At 48.6% G+C, this 24,802-nt stretch overlaps 1 protein-coding gene across 3 annotated transcripts in view; it reads right to left on the reverse strand.

Moving 5' to 3' along the window:
- Nucleotides 1-24,802, reverse strand: part of NBAS (NBAS subunit of NRZ tethering complex) — a 291,645-nt gene that overhangs the window by 102,293 nt on the left and 164,550 nt on the right. For all 3 annotated transcript variants that reach the window (XM_036262542.1, XM_036262544.1, XM_036262543.1), the window contains 5 exons: nt 9,079-9,246; nt 6,712-6,825; nt 6,259-6,382; nt 2,182-2,258; nt 1,710-1,847 (listed from right to left, as the gene is read on the reverse strand). In XM_036262542.1, the coding sequence (XP_036118435.1) occupies nt 1,710-1,847; nt 2,182-2,258; nt 6,259-6,382; nt 6,712-6,825; nt 9,079-9,246 (621 nt within the window). The remainder of the gene's footprint in view (nt 1-1,709; nt 1,848-2,181; nt 2,259-6,258; nt 6,383-6,711; nt 6,826-9,078; nt 9,247-24,802) is intronic.

Below are 24,802 nucleotides of genomic sequence, written 5' to 3' on the forward strand. Positions count from 1 at the left end.
TACCTACAAGGGAGTTCCCATAAGGCTGTCAGCTGATTTCTCAAAAGAAACTTTGCAGGCCAGAAGGGAGAGGCAAGAAATATTCAGAGTGATGAAAAGCAAGAACCTACAACCAAGATTACTCTATCCTGCAAAGCTGTCATTTAGAATCGATGGCCATATAAAGACTTTCCCAGATAAGGAAAAGTTAAAGGAGTTCATCACCATCAAACCGTTATTATATGAAATGATGACGGGTCTTTTTGAAGAAAAAGATAAAATATATGAACAAACAAAATGGCAATGAATACATATCTATCGACAATGGAATCTACAAACAAAATGAATAGATAGAACAGAAACATTCTCATAGATACAGAGAACATTTTGTTGGTTGCCAGATGGGAGGGGGGTTGGGGGAATGGGTGAAAAAGGTGAAGGGATTAAGAAGTACAAATTCATTGCTAGACTGACAAACCTCAAAGGGAAAGGGGTTGGGGGGTGGGAAGAAATAAACCAAAGAACTTATATGCATAACCAATGGACACAGACAACAGTGTGGGAAAAGGCGGGAGGGGGGAGGGAGTGGGGAGGAGGGGGTCAATGGGGGAAAAATGAGGAACATTTGTAATACATTCTACATTCAACAATAAAGATTTAAAAAAATAAAATAAAATAAAATAAAATTGACTACAAAAAAAAGTTCGAAATTCCCAAAAGAAAGTAATAGCTTATATCAAGAGGCTAAAAAGAAAACATTCCTATTCCTAAAACCATGTCTGAGAGTAACACCCCTGCCAACGGGGATGATGCCCTGGGAGACCAACCTGTGTGGTGGGTGTTCCTCAGCACCCTCCTCTTTTTAAATAACACTGGTGAATAGAGCCACAGGTTTTGCCACCAATGGAATGTTTTCACGTACTGACAGGTTCTCAGAGACGTTTTGCACAGTTGAGGCAGCTGGACCTTTGATACCCATGTGAAATTATTCCCTGACCGCCTGCTCTGGGTCGGGGGTAAAAACCCTCCTCGACAAACTGTGCGCCTTGGATGTGGGCACACAGTGCACTCGAAAGTCTGATCTCTGCTCATCGCTCTTCAGGTGGTAATTCTCCTAAAATAATCCACTACAAAAGCAGAGAATTTCCAGCGCTGACCACTGACAAACTGGGTATAAAGTAAACCTGAGGCTTTGATCTACAGGGCATCTGGACACTTCTGTGTCCACAAAAGACGGCACAGGTGCCTTGAGGCCAGGCTAAGGTGCTTTCCCTCCGAGATGAACAGGAGTTCCACGAAAGCTGTCCGAAACTCGGGGGCAAGTACAGTTTCAACATGTCACCTGTGCAATTACTCCTCTCATACCTATGGCTCGAGAATACCCAGAAGCGCAGCGCTGTTCAGAGAACCACACAGGCCACCTTCCTTCCGGGCAGTGAAGTAAAAACTAATTCTTCATTTCGCCTCACCTGCTACTTTAGCCCTTCCTGGGACCTTTGTAAAACGAAGCAAGTGGCAGCAAAGTCTGGGGAAGAATCAGCATTCACGACAAACAGGAGAAACCGGACCTCTTACTGCCGCCCGGAGAAGCGGCCGCGAAGGAAGGCGGCGGCCACCTGGAATGCTCCGGGCGCACAGGAGACGGCACGTCCAAAGCGGTCGGCACAAGTTCAACTACCCGAGAACGACTTTAACCCGGCTCGTTACAAAGTGAAACCACGAGAACTCACCCTGTAAAGAGGATGGCACTTGTCCCTGAAACACGGAGCCAGCCGGGCGTAGATCTGCAGGCTGTAGTAGTAGGCGGCCAGCTGGAGAGACAGGGCCGAGCAGGACTGCGTGTCGAAGCACTGGTTAGCATCCAGCATCTAGAGGGGACATGGCGGGACGAGCTCAGTGCAAGGACAGCAAGACCGTGAACCGTTACTTATCTGGTCATTACCATAGAATTCTGGTTCAGTTGCCATCACATCAACTCGATCTCATCTTAATATGACAACATTAGAACTGTGAAGACACTATAAAGGCAGATAGATCCTATGCATATAAAAGCAGATTTAAAATCAGCATTTTGGCTAACACTACAGAATTTACTCTCTGGATACTGACTGCGGTGTTCATGTAAAATGAACGATCGTTATGAACAACAGATCTTTAGTTAATTCGCGTGTCGGTCCTTCGGTCTTGGTAAGATACACTCACCTGTGGCAAGGCCAGGAGGTAAGCGAGGGCCAAGGTCATGTCATTTGGTAAAGCATCGCTTGCTAGCTGCAAGAGAACTGAACACGGGGAAAAGTGGCATTACTTTACTGGAGGATCCGCATGACATTCACAGTCACTAAGTACCATGTTTTCAGTCCTACACAATTTCAACAATTAGCTTCAGAGGACTGTCTGAGACACTTTATGAGAGTCTATTCAGCCCTATCTGAACACAGACCACATGAAACTATGTTAAATGGTAACCTTGCCTTATCTCAGACAAACGATGCTGTTTCTTTTAGACACAAGGAAATCCTGCCAGTGTAGCTGCAAAGTCCAGTGCAGACAGGTCCATGAGGTGGCGCCCAGGCCCAGGCCAGGCCGTGAAAGCATGCACGTCAATGGCAGGTGAGGCCGGCCACACATGCCGACGATCAGAGCAACAACGTAGCTAGCTTTCTGCGTGCCAAGCGAGGACACATCTTTGGACTGCTACCATGGTTTGTTCCTGCCAAGAACACCCCTCTTCCTCACAATCCACAGAAAAAATAGCAGTCTCTTGCTTTCATTACATAGTCTCATGAAACATCCAACCATGAACAGCCTTTCCACACAGAAACAGACGTGAGTGACACCTGTGAGTGCCACAGCTTTAATGAACGAGAGGTCAACGAAGTCTGTGCTCATCAGCAGCGGTGTAAGCAGGGACATACTCCATTCGCTTAGGTCTGGGGAACAGTGACAGGTGGTCACAGGCAATTGCAGCGTAAATCCTTGATTTCTGAGGAGCACAGATTCTCCCCACCTGCTCTAAGGAAGGAGAACACTGTGTGAACAGCCCAAAGTCAGTAACATTTGACTTGAGGAACACACTTCATAATATTTTTCCAGAAGATTTACCTTCCTAACTGTCTTCCTCGGACTAGAATTTCAGTCACTTGTCTAGTCTGTGCTGAGCTGACAGATGGGCGGTGGGGAGCTGGCGGGCTGAGGATACCAGTAAAATGATCACTGTCGAATCTCGGGGGAAGGTCTACGGGAGTTCACTATAGAATTTTCTCAACTCTGTGCATTTGAAAGTGTTCTTAATAAAATACTGGGGGAAGAACAGAGGAAAGCATCCTCTCTGGCAACTGTGTCAAATGTTCAAACTCCCTGCCAGTCATCTATCTCCCAAATGGGTTTTCCTGGAAGGTGCTGGCCCAGCTGAACACGCCTCCTCTCCAGTTCTCAGACACACAAAGCCTGTGACCTCCTGCTGCTCCAAGACTAGACAAACCGCCAGTGTCAAGAACACCGCCACCCACATGTCCCCAGGCTGAAAGGACAGGGATCCCATCTCTTCCCTCACCCCTACCACAAATGTTGCCCTTACCTCGGGACATCTCCTCCTCCCACAGGTGGATCACAGTACAGTCATCTCCACAACCAAGTGCCCAGCCCAACACCCCTCCTAACAGCTGGACTTTACAGGAAGCTGACTGGGAGGGAGGGGAGTGTCCACACTCCACTCCTGGGCATCAAAACTTTCTCTGCAGCCCACACTGAGACTCAAGGATCCTTGCAAAGTAGAACTCAGACCCCACCTCTAGGAAGCTCTCGGTGTTTGAGTGTGGGAGCCACTGGAAGCAACAATAGACAACATTCTCAGTAAGACTCTGAGGAGGGTCGCACTGGGACCCCCCAGATCCATGCTTGCTGCAGATGGAGTCAGAGTGATGTTACATTACCATTAAGATATATTAAGAAAAGACCTGCCCTCCATGTATCAGAGCATATGAATGTAATTTGCAATGCGAGTTCTCAAACCTTGAGTGCAAAGCATGTTCTAAAACAGCTGTGCAGCCAAAATCCGATGGAATCTGTGCCCCTGCCTGCAGCCACTAATTCTGTGCAGGATGGGGGCCTCTAAAAGAGTCTGTGAGCAATTTAATTCCAGACTTAAATTCACAGAGGAAAGCTACCCATATTATTGATTTGGAAATCATTAGCCATTAAATCATTCATTTAGCTAAATAAATAATGATCAATTTTCTTCAGATAGTCTTCATAAAAACCTTTTCATCAACTTTATTAAAAAATTCTGGAAAGTCAGATCATGTTGGAAAGTGTAATTATATTACAACCCACTTCTGAGCCAAAGTCAAGAACTACATTTTGATGATGTTTGATTTGGGTCATTTTTCCTACGTAACTCTTCAATTCTGCTATGTTTCTGACAAATATTTGGTCCTGTGATAGTCAAAGATATCTATTTAAGATCTATTAGCATGATTGGTACCAATGTGTTTAGGAAAATGCTTCATAAATTATAAAGCCAAATGTAAATTAAAGGGATGGTTACTGAAATCACCTCTGTATTTTTACAGCATCTCTTCTTAATATATACAGTAGGTGCTCTAAAATGCCTTTCCCACTCAATTCAACAAGATTTGAAAAAAATGTTAATACTTCAATGGACTTGGAGCCTGTCCCTTTGGTGGAGCCCCAACATCTGAACGTGAGAAAGAGCCGCGGGGCGAACCGGGCAGATAAAGCCCCACCGCCCACCGCGGGGGAGACACCGCGGGGACACGCAGGCCCGGGGGAGACACCGCGGGAACACGCAGGCCCGGGGGAGACACCGCGGGGACACGCAGGCCCGTGGGGGACACCGCGGGGACACGCAGGCCCGTGGGGGACACCGCGGGGACACGCAGGCCCGTGGGGGACACCGCGGGGACACGCAGGCCCGTGGGGGACACCGCGGGGACACGCAGGCCCGTGGGGGAGACACCGCGGGGACACGCAGGCCGGGGGAGACACCGCGGGGACACGCAGGCCCGTGGGAGACACCGCGGGGACACGCAGGCCCGTGGGGGAGACACCGCGGGGACACGCAGGCCCGTGGGGGAGACACCGCGGGGACACGCAGGCCCGTGGGAGACACCGCGGGGACACGCAGGCCCGTGGGGGAGACACCGCGGGGACACGCAGGCCCGTGGGGGACACCGCGGGGACACGCAGGCCCGTGGGAGACACCGCGGGGACACGCAGGCCCGGCGGGGAGACACCGCGGGGACACGCAGGCCCGGGGGGGAGACACCGCGGGGACACGCAGGCCGTGGGAGACACCGCGGGGACACGCAGGCCGTGGGAGACACCGCGGGGACACGCAGGCCCGTGGGAGACACCGCGGGGACACGCAGGCCGTGGGAGACACCGCGGGGACACGCAGGCCCGGGGGAGACACCGCGGGGACACGCAGGCCCGTGGGAGCTGGGCTCGGGCTCTCGGGAGCACAGCCTCGGCTCCGGACCCCGCCCTCGCCGCGACGACACGAGGGCAGGCACCGCCATGCAGGAACCTTGCTAAGACAGCGCCTCCATGCGTCAGAAGGTGGTGTGGGTGGCACTCAGGGTCTTACCCACGTGGGAGAGACCAGACAGCAACATAAAGACACAGGGGCCGCCCTGGCCAGTTTGGCTCGGAGGTCAGAGCGTCGGCCTGGGGACCGAAGGGTCTCGGGTTTGATTCCCGGTCAAGGGCACCCACCTAGGTTGCAGGGTTGATCCCCATCCCCTGGGGTCATGCAGGAGGCAGCCAGTGGATGTCTCTTTCACATGGATGTTTCTCTCTCCTTTCCTCCCTCCCGCCCTCTCTTAACAATCAATGGAAAAATATGCATAGACTTAATTCTTTTCAAAAAACTCTACATGGAAAGATATGCTACCATGCAGAAAATCCTCAAGATGAAATACACATCTACATGCTGTAAGGCATATGCCTAAGAGTTGCTAATTAACACACACAAGCAGAAAGAAAGAAACATTTATTGAGCACTTTACCATTCACTGTAAGAATCACTTTATGTAATTAGCAGCTTAAAATAGGAACTGTATCATATGTACCCTTTTAAAGCCTCGATATTAGTAACTGGAGAGGAGAAGGTAACAAATGTTTTAAATAAATAAAATAAATGAATGATGACATCCAGTTAAGCTTCTCCTATGTCTTCTTGCTTTCCCTCCCATTCATTCCTAGTTTCACTTTCCTCCTACACTGAGTTGCACATGTAAGGGACAGCATGTTTCATACCTTCTGTTGTTGGAAATACTTCTCCTCCTTCCGTTTTAGTCTCTGCCAGCTTCCCAGTCCTCAGCAATACCTCTGCAAAGCTTTCTGTGGGGACATGCTGATAGGTGTCATAGGTTACTTCAGACTAGACAAAAAAAGAAGGCCATTCACTGGGGTGTCCTTTTTTCTATGAAGATATTCTTAGAAAACACAATTGTAAAATTTTAAATCTTCTGGTGACTTGAATTATAACTTCTGACTTACTAAAGCATATTATTTTGTGCAAAACTTCCCGTCGATTTTAATCTCATAGTATGCTGTACACAGAACAAGTCATGTGAAACCCATGAAATAACATGGTTAAGAACAGAGCCAAAGAAGAATATTTTCAGGAAAATTTCAGTTTTTGTTTATACTGAAATGCCCACAACAGCATGACAGTTCAAGGTGTGGGCTCAGGCACCCTGTCCTTACCTCTGTGATAAAGGGATTCGCAATGACAGATTCATAAAATGGATGACAGCCTTGTTTTTCTAACCCTTCATTGCCTTTGATTCCGCTTCGATAAGCATCACCAAATTCTTGCCCCTAAATAGATCAAAGTGAAAAAACAGGTAAAAAGTCAGAGAACTGGGGTTCGGGGGATGAAGGAAAGAAGGGAGAGACGGAGTGGAGCAAGGCAGGGAAGGAGAGAAGAAAGGAGGAGGGCGGGGGGGAATTTCAGGAGTGACAATCAAAGTGCATTGTGTGATCTGAGAAGAGCGTGTCAGAGTGACACAGACAGACACCCAGCAGAGAATGGAGGGATAATAACTACATTCTAAGAGCTGCACTCCAACCTCACCCCTGCAGTGCCTTCGATTTTCCTGGTCACTTTGACATCGATGAATCAGGAATACGGAAGCAATCGGTATGATACACATAATGAGTTTCCATACTCCCGCCAGAATAACCTTCCTAAGGCATCACTTCATACATATTGCTCCCCTGCTCCAAAGGCCTTTAGTAGCTTTGAACAATGCAAACAGCCAACAGCATCAAGTCTAAACTGTGCAGAATAACGTTTAAGTCAGTGAATGTGAACTAACACTAAAGGCTAACTCTTCACTCCAATCCACTGTCTACTGATGCATCTACCTCCACGGTTCGCTCCCTTGACAGGCTCCTGTCCACGCTGCCTGCCTACCTAGGTCCCAGCTGCCCTTCCAGGCCCACCCCAGACCCCCCTGCTGAGCCCTTACCAGACGAGGGCGAGATAAGTGTGCCCCTTGCCATCTCCCTCTCTCCCACACAAGCCACACAAATGCCTTTCACACTTGTCATCAGCAGTCCTCATCTGCAAGTACTTTAGTGTCTCCCATCTGGTTAGTGACTTTCCTCCACAGAGTGCAAATCTCCTCACCGGAAGAGCCAGGCGACAGGCAGTCCCCATTCCTCCCGTTTCCTGAGCACTTGACACTGAGCGCAGCCGCAGGCAAGAGTAGAGCTGCTGCAGCGACGAGGCCAACTTGCCACACAGCCGCCACACAGCCGCCACACAGCCGCCACACAGCCGCCACACAGAAGCCACCGATCTTACTAAAAGTATTGCTGGATCGCACGACTGTACTGCCTGAAGTCAACAGCGCCCCATCTCCCCAGAGTCAGGTCCGCGGTCCCCGTCAGCGTGCACAAGGCTGTGCGGTGGGCCTCTCTGACCCCCGTCCACTCTGCTCGTACTGCACAGGCCTCCTTCCTGCTACACCAGGACGTCGAGCAGGCCCTCAGAGAGCGCTCTGTATGCTCTGTTTGGCTGTCAGGTTCCTGCTCGGAGAGCCTGCCCCTCTGAGACCCTAGCATCCCCATCGGAACCAGAACTTCACTCCTCAGTGTCACCATCACTCCCTGATCATGTGTGTCTTCACAGTGCTCACCACCACCTCCATGGCATCATTACACAAACAGTTTATTTGTGGCTTTATCTGTGGCTCTCTACCAGTTCTCCAGGGACGGGAATTAGACCATTTCCCCATCCCAGGTCTGGCACAGAAAATGCCTGTAAGCGTGTGTAGAATAAATGGAGAGCGAATTCACTAACGAGAGGGCCAGCCACGTGCGTGTCTGGGGTAACCTCTCCCGTTTTCCCTGCAAGACCGCAGGAGTGCGTGTGCGGCTGCGGAGCAGGGGCAGCGGGTGGCCAGGTCACAGCCACGGACAGCGGACCCGCCGCTCGCCTGACCCCTACTTCCAGATAGAGGGGGGTCTGTCGGACTGCTTTGTCAGCTCGGGTGCCAGGGTGATGGTATCAGGAGGCGACACCTTTGGCAGTGGGCAGAGATTGGCCCCTTGTACAAGGGACTCCTGACACGTGAGGGCGCAGCAGGGAGACGGCTGTGAACCAGGAAGCAGACCCTCACCTACATCTGCCGGCGCTTGACCCTGGGCTTCCCAGCCCCAAAATAGTGAGAACTACGTGTCTGCTGCTGAGCCCTCCCAAGCCGTGGATCTCTGTCCCAGCGGCCCAACTGCCTAAAGACAGCTCTCGGGCTGGTGCTGAGCACGTTCCTTCACCACCGGCCTGTAGAAGTACAACAGTGAGTCAGCGCTGCATCATCCTTTCCTTTCCGTCCCACTGAACTTCATTCTGACATAAACCCCACCGACATCAGTGTCTGCTGCAAGTCCTCTGCGGGCACACATTATGTTCTGGAAACAAACCCTCATCCCCGCCTGACGGGAGGCCCAGGTTTCCTAGGAGATGATTTTAATCATCCGGAGAAGACGAAGCTGTAACGTGAGAACAGGAGCAGAGCTAAGGAGCTGCCGTGGAGCACAGCTGAGCTCCAAGGGAGGCAGGGCTACCTGGAGGGGGCGCAGGTAAGTCAGAGACTTCTTCCACCACTGCCCGGCGCTGACCGCCTGCAGCACCGCCCTGGTGGTGGTCGTGGTGTTGGAAAGGACTTTCATGGTGGTGGCCGTGGTCCAGTGCAGAAGGTCGGAGGAGCGGCTGTCTGGGACACCGACTTCATCCTGGGAGAAGACGGGAAACGAGAAGAGCGAAGATGTGGCTGTCGTAAGAACAGAGTGAGGACGGGACTACTTGAAATGACCAGACATGAAGACAGACACGTCGGAAGCCCTTCTCCACCGTAACCAAGCACGGGGACCCAGCCGGCACAGTTCCTCTGTGAACGGTGCACAGAAAACTGCAGGAAAGAGCCCCGTGCCGCAGAGAACCCCTTCCAGAAACCCTGCGGAGGTAAGAACGGGTTCTTTACTTTTTACCCACGTGATATCCTGCCCGTGAGATCCACTCATGCTTGTTCTTTGACAAGACCTTTTAAAGTATGTATTATTTAGATCAAGACATAAATTATTCACTCGAACAACGCTTCATAACAGCACTGCAGAGTAGGTATCAGAATACCATTGGGCACAAAACAAACTCTAGGTCAAATAAGTTGCCTACGCCGCCCACAGGCAACCACTCGGTGGTCTCCTCTCTTCCTGACCAGGTCTGGCTAGAAAAATGGGCGCCCCACTTGTCTTTTGTGGGGTTTTGACACGTCGGCAAGCTCTCGCTCACACACAGCCACTGACTGATATTTCTATTATTTAAGGTTATTTACTCTTCTGCATTATAAAATTACTATCATCTCACTACAGATGGTTTGAGAAAATCAAAAGAGAGGGGGGGATCGGGAGCTATATCACAGTTCCATGACGCCAAGACAGTAGTTGCTTTCTGTCCTCAATCCAGGCTCAGACATGTACATGTAAGTGTACAGTGTAACACACAATGTAACCAGCACTGAGACTAAGGAACAGACCACCAGAATCCCAGACACCTGGGCTCACTTCCACACCACCGACGCCAACGTAAACACTACCGGGACTTCTAGCAGCATAAATCAATTCTGCCTATTTTCACACTTTATATGAATGTGATTATGTTCTCTTTTGTGTCTGATTTCTTTCAACAACATTCATTCATATTCTTGCAAGTAGATGAACAACATCCAATTCACTATAGTGTAATGCTGTTACATTGCTGATGTAACAGCGCACTGCATTGTGGATACATTCAAACTGACTTATCCTTTCTTCTCTTTCATTCATCTGTAAGGGTTCGTTACATATTCTGGATACACATTTCCTGTTAGATTCATGAACTCGGAATATTTTGTTACTCCGCAGATTATCTTTTCATTGTCTTCATGGTGTCTTTTGATTAATAGAAGTTCTTAAATTCTAAATTAGTCCAATTTATCAGTTTTGCCACTTTATGATTAGTATTTTTGTATCATATTTAAGAAATCTTTGCCTACACCAAGGTCACAAAGATGCTTTTCTACATTTTCTTGACGGTGACAGATTTGCTGTAAGTAAAGTGACGCTGAGACAGTGCCCACCCCTATCCTAGGCACTCAAGCATCGCAGGCACATTTAGTGCACTTACCACGATACACTGACACTGTGAGTGTTTTCTGTTTGCCTTCCCAACTGGACAATAGCTTTTCAGTGTGAAATCCCATGTGTCGTTTGTCTCTACAGATGGAAGTAAGAAGTCGAGTGTCACTGCATTATCTAAACGTCTGAAGACACATTTTCTAAAGCCTACCAAGTTATTCAAATGACAGTTCACGTCACACTTTTGATTCCTGTTCATCTGAGAATCTGCATAATTGAGAGGGTGTAGCACATGACTGGAATGTCATCAACAAATCCAACGAACAAAACATGGTAAGACACGGGGCACTTGAACAGAATGCAACTTCATTCACAGGAAAATCAACTCCATTGAAAAATATCAAAAAATGCAGCCCACAAGACAATTATTCCATTTCATAAAATGAACCTAAATTTCACACATGCGTAGGCTAACTCAAGAAAGAACATTGAAAACATATGAAAGGTCAAAGTTTGCTCCAGGAAATGAGCGAAGCCCACATATGCAGAAATGAGCATGATGAAAGGATTTTCAATGAAAGATCCCCTAATGAGAATTAGCAAAGAGAAGTAAAATAAAAACCTCATTTGGACCACAGAGGAGATTTCATTTGGGGGCAATCTACCACGATTATAGTGTAACCAGAGGCATTAATGAGGAAAATAGTTCTCTTTCAACTCCATGTAATGAAGAAAGAAGAAAGAGGTTAGGCAAAATCCTGAAATGATTACTCTGGCACATTTTATTCATAGTTGCATGCTGCTAATTAATTTAGAGAGTACAGCAGCAGAAATAGATTAATCCCCAAAACCAAATCAACAACTCCCAGCATAAAATTTAGCATGAAATCTCATTAGTGTCAAGTGTATTATAGAGCTCAAAGGTTAACTTACTAAGCACTAATACTATTTTCAAACCCTACAACAGACACCTTTGCCAAATGGGTCCAGGTTCACAGGCTAGTTCCACATGTCAAGCTTGGCTCACGGAAACGATTCTAATCTCTACAGTGAATAACCTATTTAAGAGTTGCTCTCTCTGGTGTCTGGTAACATCAGGGTTCATTTCTGAGCAACGTGTCTGCCAACCATAACTGAGCTGGTGGTACACGGCCACGAAGCTGAGCTGGCAGACAGAGCTCAACCCGGGCTCAACCACTACTCCTTCTCACCAACATATCTTTAAATAAGCCACCTGCTCCAAACACTCAGAGCAAATTTCATCCTGAACTCAAAATGTTAAGAATGCAATCTTTGTCACCCATGAGGCCACTCTTAGAAGTATCTGTCCAAAGGCGCAGTGAAAATGCCCCACAGAGTAAATCACTCTCAAGTCTGACTCTGCTTCAGTTCACCTGTTAATTCCCAGGCCAGGCTACGTTTTAGATGTTCTCCTCTTGGGAGTCACGGACCCTACACATTTCTGATAAAACCTGTCAGTCCTTTCCCCAGAAAACTGAACACACATGCGTATGCACACATATGAACACACAGTCACAAGTAAGTACACACACACCAAAGTTGTCACAGTATTTTAGGGGCTTTGGGACCAAACCTTCTTGGATCTTCTAACAGTCTTAGACCCAGATTAAGAGATCTGTAGTTTAAGGAAAAATAGAGGGATAAGAAGTATATTTTTATGTATTTTTCCATAGTCAATTTTTTAATCACTATTTCTAATTGTATCTGAGGCAGTACAGATAATAAGAAGCTAGGAAAATTCGGGAAACTGAGGCAGAGAGCTGATTCAAACTGGCCCCATCCAGCACCCTGACTCACCTGCCTCCTTTCTCCCCTGCACACCACTTCCTTACTCATTAAGCCCTCAGGACAATGAGGTTCTGACCAGCATCAAATAATCTTAGGAATAAAGGGTCTCTTGATCAGAGACAGAGCTTTGGTCAAACTAGAGATAACATCTAGGGCTCAGTTGTGTTTCAGCGTCAGGCCCAGAAAAGCAGCAAGTCAGATAAAGTGACACCATGGTTGGCATCAGGACCAGATACAATGAGAGTGGCCCCCCAATCCTAGCGCCAACCAATCAGCAGAAACCATGACCTTAGCCCTTTAGGCTCATTTTGATGAATCACCATATTGAAGGAAACACCTGGAAAGCTGATGTATGTTCTCCTGAGATCCTTCCCAGAGACCTGCCTTTAGAAAACGACAGAACCTAGCACAAAGGACCCAATGGCACTCTCCCCGGAGCACAGCCACATCGCCCCACCTCCGCTTCTTTCCCCTAGAGACTTGCAACCGGGGAAGCAGTGGGCAGCAGCACCTCATTGCTGGCTAACCTCTGAACCTGTCTGCAAGAGACCCTTCTTTTGACTCTGTAACTTGTTTGCTGAGTCCACGCAGCCCAGCTGGCTCACAACTCTGCCTCTGTGACTTTCTTTCTAAAAGGCCAAGGCAGCTCTGTGCAGCCCACTTGAATCCTCTCTTCAACCGGACTTTCACTTTGTATGCTGGATAAACTTCCCTTTGTACTAGAGTTCTTGGTTTTGAATTCTTCCTTCACTCTATTCAAGCACCAGGAGCCAACAACGCTGCTAACATCTGATGCCTGCCTCAGTCTGTCTGACCCCCGTCTGGGTGTGGACCTTTCTCAGATCACACTACTTGGTGTGGTATGGCAGTATTCCAAAGAAGCCCACCCTGACCACTCTGCAGACACGGCCCAGGGCAAGTACCATGGAGGCCCCTGTGCTCCACCGGCTCCTCGCTTCGCATCAAGTGAGCTTGAGTGAGTTTTACTTCAAATGCTGGACCTCCCTGTGTTAAAGGAAAAGGCCCTGACTTCACCTGAGCTGTTTTGTTTTTAAATCCTTGAGGTGGAACTAAAGGTTAAAGGTTGAGATTACCCAGGCAAAAGAGCCGAAATGCCTCAGGACAGGAGGACAAAATGGGTGACTTTGAATTGGAATTGCTTTCTGAGGATCTGAACAAAATCTCTGGCTGGATAAATGACAGCCTGAACCTGCTCGGCTCTGAAGATAAGAGGCAGTTACTTCCTCCAGCTCAAATTTCAGGTATTCTCAGGTGATGAGGAATCTATGTGGAGGTGTCAGAGGGTACCCCTCCAGATAAGAGAAGCCCCATCGGGAAGTCCAACACAAATGTAGCTCAGTAATTGACTCGTCTGGGGACCACACACGAAAGCTGGTGAACTAGTGCTCCCAGTCCACATGGCTGGATCAGACAGCTGGGGAGGGAAACCAAGACCCACAAAAAGGTGGAAGCAACTCAGGAGGTGACAGCCCCGTGGAGTTCCACCCACAAGCAGCACCCTTCAACCCACCACACAATGTCCCCAGAAATGTGTTCAGACTCTGCACATCTCAAAATAAAACTAAAGTTAACATGAGCAATCATGCCTCCTAGGCTGAAAAATCCCAGCTCTCAGCCCCCATGAATGCTCCTATAGACACACAATTAACAGGCAGTCTTTACCTGCAATTACTTATAGAAATGGGCAGATTTAACTAGAAGCGTTATCAACTTAAGATGGCCAAAATGGAACCCTTTTTGCTTCCCTCCCAGGGGTGCCTGCCTTCTCCCTGCTAGGCCTCTTACAGGACCAGAGCTGCTGCGAACAGGAAAGGCAAGGCAAAGGGTCAATGGCCGGAGAAATGAAGGCCAGAATTATAGGACAGGCTTTCTGTCCAAACTGACGGAGGCACTGGGCACTCCTTATATGGAAAGACATGAAGGGGACCTCCTGTAGGCCAGCTAAGGCTGGGGTCGCCAAGCGAGGGACAACTTGGGGGAAGGGGCCACACTCATCATCCATGGGGCATGAAGGCCACCTATCTGAGCGGAGTAAGTCCAACGCAAGAGTGCTAGCCACTGTGACCACAGGTAAGGCTGCCCTCAGAGCATGGGGCAAGCACTTCATACCCGGGTGGCTCCAGGGTGGCAGATACCCACCCTGTTATACCTCAGGATGGCCCAAACCCGTCCAGAGACTTGCAGAGATGTCTCCAACTCTTGGCTTATTACATATCTGTCTCTCCATGGATGGGAAACCAGTCCACAGTGCCCGAGGACACCCCTTTGAAGTGCATACTTGCCAACTGGGAGAAATATGACCAAGTCCCTCAAGAAAAGAAGCTAATCTTTTGCAACAAAGCCTGGTCCCGGTATAAATTAGGGGATGGAGAGACTTGGCCAGTCAATGGCACCAATAATTTTTTTCATTTTTATCCTCACCCGAGGACAATTTTTTCGGTTTTTCTTCAGATAGAGTGGGAGAGAGAGAGAGAGAGAAACATCAACGCAAAAGGGACACATTGAGTGGCTGCCACTCGCACAACCCAACCAGGGCTGGGGACAAATTGCAACCGAGGTACAGGCCCTAGTGGGAACCGAACCCGGGTCTCTGAACTGCAGACCAATGCCCTAACCGCTGAGCCAAACAGGCCAGGGCAGCATGGTATTAATTTTAATACCATCTTAAAACAAGACCTATTTTGCAGTTCCCAAGGAAACTGACAGAGGTTCCATCTATCCAAGCCTTCGTGGCCTTTGGGGATGACCGTAAGCTACATACTACCTGTAACTAGACCCTCTGTAATTGCTCTACAGTACTCACAGCAGCTGCCTTAGACCCCGCCCCCAATTACAGAGCCTGAAAGAAGAAAAAAATGTACCCAGATAGAAAGAAACATTCCAAAAATGGGTGGGTGGGTTTGTAAATCCTTTGCCAACATCTAGGTGGCAACTCAATTCTTGAGGTAAGTGTCCAGCCCTTGGTTTAGAAATGGGGTCTTCACAGGGCCAGAGGAGTGGCTTCCAAAACAGTTCGACCCCACCAATTCCTTCCCCGTCCCCAGGCCTCCCCTCTTCATCTCTAAAGGCTCATCAATACTTGGCTTTATGAAACGAGTCTCTGAGAAGGAGCTTGCATTGCTTCCCGTCCTTTCGCGATGTAAGTACCTGGTCGTCTTCAGGAACTCTTATCTGGGCCATCCTGTAAAATGCAGGTTTCTGGGGCACGGCAGCGAACATACCCACACAGTAAGTTTACTGAACACGTATTCTGGCACGAATACGGTACTCAAGACCCAGTGCTAGGCAACAGGGTTACCATGACGATTAAGGTATATTCCTTGCTCTCAAGGAACTCATAGCACGTTAGAAAACAAAGGCAAATAAGGCGATTTTCCTTAATTCAATAATGAACCAAGAACTCATCACACTGGACCTCCTTCAAGCACGCCTCCCATGTATAACAGAATTTATCCCCATCCATACAATACCCACACCTTTCCTTCCTCATTTATTTCACTCACTGACTCTTCAACAAATGCCCGTGACCTCAAACGTAACAATGGCAGACACCGCCCTACTAGATGCTGAAAACCGCAGTGGAAAGCCATGGCTCCTGCCACGAAGAGCTCGCATCCCAGAGAAGACGGCAGACAGTAAATACGACGCCGTCAGAGGCGTGCGCCCCGACAGCGCAAAGTCGGGAAACACCGCGGTGCAAGGCAGGGGCTGGGGGCTGTGACTGTGCATGCAGGAACCAGGGACGCTGGCGACGAGGAGACAGCTGAGCAGAGACCTGGAGGAAGGGAGAGACGAGCCATCGGATATTTGGGAGAACACTCCAGGTAAGACCCAGAGGCAGGAGGTGCTGGGAATGCTTACAGAACGGCAGGAAGGCCAATCTGATGGGCGTCTGCAGAGCAAGGGGGTGGGGAGGAGGAACAGGAAAGAGGAAAGATATAAACAGGTAGTGGGAAGACAGATCATGGGAGTCCTTGCAAAAGACTGTAACTACTTGGTTTGTTCTCTGAGGAACGCAGGGTTTTACCCTATTGTTAAAGGACCCGCTGCCTTGCTGAGCAGACGCAGCAGGGGAGGGCAGAGCAGGAGACAGTGGCGCACACTGTGAGACTCCAGGCGGCACGGGCGATGGTGAGACGCGGTCCGAGTCCAAGTCCACCGGGGGGCGCAGACTGCGGGGTTTCTTCGTGCACTGGACGTGTTACAAGTGAGAAGGAAGCCGGATGAGTGGGACCTGGAGCTGCCGCTCCTGACTCAGGAGAGACCACAGAAAGACCGCGGTTCCACTTAACACACTGAGACAGGAACGTCTCTCAGCACGCAGTGTGGAGGTCGGGTGGGAGCCGTGCATACACGTCTGTAGCTCAGGAGGTCAGAGCTAGAGCGAGAGCGGAGAATCCTGAGCACAGTGGTGACAGTTAAGTCACGCTGGTGGGTGACATCTCAGCACGTAGTGTGGAGCTCGGGTGGGAGCCGTGCATACACGTCTGTAGCTCAGGAGGTCAGAGCTAGAGCGAGAGCAGAGACTCCTGAGCACAGTGGTGACAGTTAAGTCACGCTGGTGGGTGACATCGACTGGGAATGAGTGCAGAGAGAGCTGGGGTAGCTAAGGTTCACTTGGGGAGATGAGGAAGGACCAGCAGAGACAATGAGAGTAAGTGGCCAGTGAGGTACGACGACGACGGACGGGTTGTCCCTGAAACCAAGTGTGTGCCCAATGTTACTGACAGGGCACATGAAACAGACTGAGCTTGACCCACAGACCCAGGAACAAGAGGTCCCTGGTGGCCCAGACACAGCTGTTCTGGCGAGGCAGCCGGAGAGAAAGCCCCATGGGAAAGCGCAGGGAAAGACCTGGATAAAACGATGTGCCCACTGCTCAGCGTAAAGCCAGAGCACGTGCAAAGTCCCTCCGCACAGTACTGAGCCCTCAGGGGCAAGGGGTCGTATCACGCCCCCTCCCGCCTTACACGGAAAGGAAACTGCTGATCCCACTGACCCCACTGTACTGAGATCAGCAGCTTCACTGCATTATTTTTGGAAAACATCTTTTGCACGTAGATTTAAATAGTCAATCTAAATAAAAAGTAAAAATGGATTTCTTACTACTACAAGAGTTATTTTAAAATTTAAAGGAGACACAAATACATTAGAAATAGGAACAAAGTGCAAAATGAAAGAAAATCTCAGCCCTGGCCGGTTTGGCACACTGGTTAGACTCGGCCCTCGGATCAAAGAGTCGAGGCTTTGATTCTGGTCTAGGGCACATGTCTCAGTTGCAGTTCAACCCCCAGGCCTGGTCCAGGTCGTGCGGGAAGTAATCAATCAATGTGTCTCCTCACATCTACGTTTCTCTCTCTCTCTCTCCCCCTCTCCCACCCACTTTATCTGAAGAAAACTATCCTCGGGTAAGGATTTAAAAATAAAGAAAATTCCAATAGTGGTGCTAAGAAAGGAGGCAGCTCATTTAAACCTGTCTGAAGAATGTTAATCTGTGATATAGATTTGCCAACCCAATCGAAGTATGACTCACAGTCCTTATCCTTAGCTTTCGGCTAAGAGAGCTCCAACAAGCATGCGGAGGAGCCAGGTGCCCGCGCTCGGCCCCGGAGAAAGGCTCCACGTGGCAGAGATGTGCAGGGGCGCTCCGAGCAGCGCCGGCACTGCGCTCATCCAGGACACGGATGTCATGACCCCGTGAACTCAGTCTCCCAAAGAATTCTCACCAGGCAACGCTGTCACAGAGAAATGACAGCACAAGTGAGGAGGACCTATGTGTTCCCTGAGGAGCTGACATGGCCACAGGGAGCAAGGCCAAGTCAGGACTTAACACATGGCTGCGGAGGACGAACCACAAGGAAGCAAGGGCAGCTCTCTCGGGACCCCGGGGCTACCTCTTCATCCCAGGACTAATTCGAGAAAAAATGGGCACAATCAGAACGTCCAAAGACAAAGAAAACTCTCCATGAAACATGGTCCGTGCGTCAGGGCCTGCCGCGCACATGGTCTGTGCAATGACAAGGGCGAATGTCCAGGACACACAACATCACGTGAAAAAGGTGAGCGTCAGAGGAATATGAGTTCCTCTTAGTTTACAAAACAAAACAGTCATTGTCCAAGAGACAGAGGAGGGCTGCAAAGAAAATCTGTACACTCAGAAAAAGTCTGCAAAGATAGACACATACACTTAAGAATGCTTACATCTGAGCAGTGGGATTCATGGTATGGGTGGAGAGAAAGAACTGACAGAGAAGAAAACACTAATATATTAATGGATTGTTGATTAGATTATTTATATATTTTTTAAAAGCAGAGAGACCAAAGTTATCACAAATTTCCATGCACTTCTTATCAAAAGTTAACCAACGTTAACATTTTATCATAAGATGCTTTAAATCTTTTTTTTCACTTTCAAGAAATAAAGTATGCCAGACAGGGTCAATTATCTGAGCCCCCATGACCCCCTAAACAAATTGTTAAGATAAAAGCCTGCACTATCGCTGCAATTAAAGAAAACATTCAGAATTAGTCACGATGGAGCAATGAAATCATGTTTCAATGTGCTCAGGGTGCTCCAAATTACTGAGAATAACAGGATAAAAAGAGTCAGAAAACATTCAAGTTCAACAGAATCCAACAGTTTGAGGTTCCAAATGTGGAGGTGCCGGTAGCTGCCAGACACCCCTTTTCCGAGATAAAGGACCCCCAGTGAGAAGGAGAACTCAGGCAGGCTCACTACCTGGGGCTGTCTTTAAGCTGCAACCTTGAGAGGCAGAGAACAAAGACGGGGCCAAAGGAACTGGGCCAAGTCCCTCCTTGGCTCCCAGTCTACATTCCTCTCGTCCTCCACCTTGCAGGGGAAGGAGTCCCACGTGGAAGCTGCCGGAGCACAGCGTCTGCCCTGAACCAGGAGACCAGGAAGGATGGGATCCTCACGGTCTGTGGAGATCATTATCAAACAGACTGAGATGAGCCAAAACGAGTCTTCCCTCCAAAGTTCCAACACACTCACAGAAAAAGACAGGAAAGCAATCACAGTAACAAAGATCCTTTCCAGATGAAGTTATTCATTGAAAACTTCGAAGTGTTCACTTGTGTCTTTCTGCATACTAAATACGAGGTTTAAAGGCCTTTAAGAAGGAACAGCTATCATGAAACGAAAGAAAGTAAAACAAGTAAGATAACACTGAGTTAATTTTTGTGTATGGTATGAGGTCAAGGTCCAAAGACATCTTTTTGCATGTGGATATTCTTCAAGCCTGTACTTATTTCATATAAAAAGTGACTTCTGCCTTGGCTGGTTGCTCAGTGGTTAGAGCATAGGCCTGAGGATAAAGGGTTGCAGGTTCAAGTCCTGGTCAGGGGCATGTGCCTGGTTTGTAACTTTGATCCCCAACCCTAGCCGGGGTCTTGTATGAGGCAACCAATCAGTATGTCTCTCTCGCATGGATGTTTCTCTCTCTCACTTGCCCTCTCCCCCTCTCTCCCTCCCTCCCACTCTACCTAAAAATCAAAGGAAAACTATCCTCAAGAGAGAATTAACAACAACAAAGTGGCTTCTTACTGTTACTTATTTATCAGCACTTTAAAAAACAAAGCTGTAAAACTCAGTAAAAGGCACAGGAATACATCTTCACAACCCTGAGGTAGGCACGGATTTCTTAAATATGACACCAAAAGCAAACAATGATCAACTAGATCTCAGCCACTTTAAAAACTCGCACTTCAGAGTCACCCTTAAGAAAGTAAAAAGTCATGTGAAACACTGTGAGAAATACATTTTCAATCCATACATCTTATAAAGGACTTGTATCCAAACTTAAAAACAAAAACAAAAAAAAACTCTTACAGCTCAGTACTGAGAACACACAGATAATCCAGCTCTACCACGGACAAAATACCCATGGCCATTTCACTAAAGAAGGTACAGGAGCAGCAATAAGCACATTAGCAGATGCCCACTGTCATTCGTCATTTAGAAAACGCACACAGAAATGATACTGAGACGTCACACACCCTAAGGATGACTTTAGTCAAAAAGCCCCGCAAGAGCACGGCTGGCCAGGACGGATGTGGAGAAACTGGAACCTGATGCTTCCGGGTAGGAAGATGCGGCAGCCACTCCAGAAAACAACAGGCGGTTTCCACAGAAACACACCACACAAGGCGGCCCTCCCGCTCCAGGGACCCAGCCCAGACATCACAGCACACTTCCAAGCACCTGCACAGAGACCGTCACAGCAACATGGCTCATGAGGGCTCAGAAGTGGAAACAAACCAGATACCCATCAACTGTTGACGGGAAAGGGAAGGACGGTCCATGACCCTGAAATGCAACTGCCATTTTGCTCACTTTCATTTAGATAGTATTTCCCATCTATCCTTTTATAAATTCAAAATCGCTCTTTGCTCCGTCCATGCCCCAGTTCTAAACATTCATTAGTCCAGGTATATAAATCTGTAGCCACTTAAAACGTTCAGAACAAGTTTCCTCAGAGTGCAAATGATTTTTTAATGGGAACCTTGCATATAATCCATTTCCTGCTCTAATTAGATTTATCTGGGGAAAACATGACTGGCTAAGAGATACAACTAATCCTAGCTAAACAAAATGTTAATATAGTCGAACTGATGGGATACTGTTGCCTCTGAAAAACATAATAACCAACATTAATAAGAAACTGTTGGTGGTTTTCCACAATGCATTTTGTTCTATTTATAGACAAGCATCTGGTTACGAGGGACAACAGCCAGTGTCTCCCACCTCGTGGGCGACACTTGCGCTGCTGCGGACCTCACTTCCTGCTGGCGACCACACTTCCCTTCGCTGGGATACATACATAGCATCATTCTTTGCACAACTGGGTAATGAAAGTCTTGGGCATTAAGCAGATTACACAGTGAGCTCTCATCTTTGAGTTGTAACTTAATGTGGTTATTATAGCTGTTAATGTGTGACAACCGCATCTGAGAGCTGGGCACTATATTCTAATCTAATAATGGCAGCTGTAACACTCAGATGTGCTGCGTGAATCGAAGCCGCGGTGTGCTCCCGCGGGCGTGGGTTAGCACTTCAGGAGACGTGGAGGTAGTACGACTTGCCGAACGTGGACAAAGGAAGGCAGGAAAGCTTTTAAGGAGCTAAATACAGAAAGGGTGGGGGGCAGTCGTTTTGAAAGAGTTCCTTTTCCTTGCCAAGCCGAACATGCAAAGGACTACAGGGCTGCCTCATTTATAAAGAGATTCTAATGGAGCACTGCGTGCCCACTTGTGGTAACACAGCGTGTCCTATTCCAAAGGAGCCACCAAGGGGTCAGGCTGACACTTTCTAATTCATTGTAGAAGCAGAAAATAGGAAACCCAGAACGTCTCAAAGGCTTTTCCTGGGTTTTGTAAGGAAGGGTGGGGATCCAGAATAAGCTGCAGGGCTCCACGCAGCGGACACTGCAGCTCTGTGCTGAACAGAGAAACGCTACACCCCCGACAATGGCCAAAGCACAACAGACCTCAGGCACCACACCACACACAGGTGAGCTAAACAGGAAATGCCTTTCAGTTTGAGGCTGAAAGCTACTTTCTGGTTCATTTATGCCACCGACTAATTTTATGCGGTGGGAGTGTCCACCTGACTTACCGAGCATGTCCTAAGCAGTCCCTGCAGGACGAGCCTCCCTGGAGACAGTACCAAGCTAAACGACACACTGGCAGTGACCAGACACACCATCCGCACCACTCCTGTGCTGACACGGCTGCGAGCATGGGCGGCATGAAGAACAGGGAGCCGCCAGAGGACGCGGAAGAAACCCCACAAAGACGACAATACTCCAGATGAGGGGACCAGAGCCCAGGACAAGAGGGCAGCAGAGGTAGGAAGGAAATGCAAACACCAGAGGCGTGAAGGCGCCTGCTCAGAGAACGTGGCGAGCTCAGCGTGATCGACGGCACGTGTCTGGAAGGCAGGAAGAGATGGGGCTGTGGAGACAGCCAAAATGTGCAGGATAAGCAGGGAAGGATCAGAGGCTCAGAAGAGAAAACTCGGAATAAAGAAGATCTCACTAAAAGGAGGTCTTCAACTAGACCTCGAAACATGGGAGAACTTGCCAGCTCCTAACAGAACGCTGAGCAACCACTGGCCAGTAAGAGAACGACTCTGACTGCCACGCGGAAGCACCGTGTGCGTTCACACCCGAGGAGGAAAGCCAGGCAGCGGTCAGTGAAACAGGAAGTCAGTGTGCCCAGTGACAAAATGCAGCCACACCAGTCTGGGCACCTGGAAAATACTATGGCTTCCATCCAGAGGGAGTGCACCCCCCCCCCAAAAAGGCCACTGTCTACGGTGGTGATGGCAGAACATAATACCCCACTGAATGTCAAGTCTTCTAGGACTGGGGTGTCCAATCTGGCAGCCAGTGGCCTCACATGGCTATTTGAATTGGTACCTCAGCAGCACCAGCCTCGTTTCCAGTACTCAGCAGTGGTTACCACACCCGACAGTGTGGATACAACACTTTCCCCTCACTGGGGAAAATCCTATGGCTCAGTGCTTTTCTGAAGGCACCGCTGCAGGACTATTAGGAGAAAACTCCTTAAGGGCAAAAGGTCACATTCTAAATAACATTGAGGACCTCAAATCACTTAGCATTGAACGGGGGACACATGTGTATATTCAATGTACGTTTGTGAAATTGCATTTTAAGACAAAAGAGTTATGGAAATGGGGTTGTTAAACATATTCCACTCTAAGCAAAAGCTTTGCCCTAACTCCATCAATAGGTTCCATATCTGAAGCTTTGTATCAGACTTTTAAAAGTAACTGTACAAGTACAAATGAGTTGGGCAAAATACAGCCAACTGTCTTCCAAAGTACTCGCTGGAAAAATGCATGACAGTTCACACTTTGAAAGTGAAGCTTACTAATTAAAGGAATCCAGTGGAAAACCAATCCGTCAAGAGGATATCATCTCTTAATTTATGTAATTATCAGAGACTGGACTACTTTCTTTGACCTAAAGAAATGTCAATTTTATAGAAACAGCCATGAAAAGTTAGATTCCAAGGAGCAAACCAATGGAGAGAGGTGTCAATGGGTATGTACCTTCTCCTTTTCTTTAAACTTTACTTTTATTGTTGACACTATTACAGCTGTCCCCATTTACCCCCGACTTTGCCCGCCTCCACCCAGCCCCAGCACCCCCTCCAGGTGGCCATCACCACACTGTTGTGTGTCTATGGGTTATGCATATATGTTCTTTGGCTAATCCCTTCACCTTCTATCATCTAGTGCGGCCCCGCCCCGCCCCACCACCAAAAGCTGTCTGTCTGTTCCATGTATCCATGCCTCTATTTCTATTTTGTTCATCAGTTCATTTTTATTTGGAAGAATCTCAATGAGGGAAGGGAAAAAGAAGGAAAAAAGCCAATAAAAAAATGGGCAGGCAAATCAAACAGGTCCCTCACAAAACAGGATCCCTCCTAAGATAACCCATCTCATTAGTAATCAGAAAAATGTACATCAAACTCTGCAGTGTTTGTCAGATCAAACAGATCAGCAGTGACAAACGGATGTCACTAGACACTTTAGAGAACAGGTCCCGTTTTAAACACGGATTGCGCAGGGTGGCAGAGGGCAGTGCATGGCTCTCTCCAACTCTGCTGCCAGAGTGGCCCAGTGAGACCTCAGTGGGACCTTCCCGTGAGAGCCGGTGCAGGCTGCGCAAACGCACAGTGGCATAGACACCTCCAGGGCCAGGTTGTAGGTGCAAGACGGAAGATAGGCGCATGTGCACTAGAGACAATAACACGTTCTTAGATGCTAAAATGGAAAACTAACGTCACTCAACGTTAGCCGAGAAACTGGCGTATAGGCACACTGCGATGAACTTCTACGGGCACACCGCGATGAGCTTCTACACGCGCACCGCGATGAGCTCCTACACGCGCACCGCGATGAGTTTCTATACACGCACCGCGATGAGCGCACCGCGATGAGCTTCTACAGGCGCACCGTGATGAGTTTCTATACGTGCACCGCAATGAGCTTTGATGAGTTTCTATACGCGCACCGCGATGAGTTTCTATACGCGCACGGCGATGAGCTTCTATGGGCGCACCGCGATGAGCTTCTACGGGCGCACCGCGATGAGTTTCTATATGTGCACCGCGATGAGCTTCTATGGGCGCACCGCGATGAGTTTCTATACGCGCACCGCGATGAGCTTCTATACGCGCACCGCGATGAGCTTCTATACGCGCGCCGCGATGAGCTTCTACAGGCGCACCGCGATGAGCTTCCATGAGTTTCTATATGCGCACCGCGATGAGCTTCTATGGGCGCACCGCGATGAGT

The sequence above is a fragment of the Molossus molossus genome, unplaced genomic scaffold (genome assembly GCF_014108415.1).
Source record: "Molossus molossus isolate mMolMol1 unplaced genomic scaffold, mMolMol1.p scaffold_m16_p_15, whole genome shotgun sequence".
Classification (NCBI taxonomy): Eukaryota; Metazoa; Chordata; class Mammalia; order Chiroptera; family Molossidae; genus Molossus; species Molossus molossus.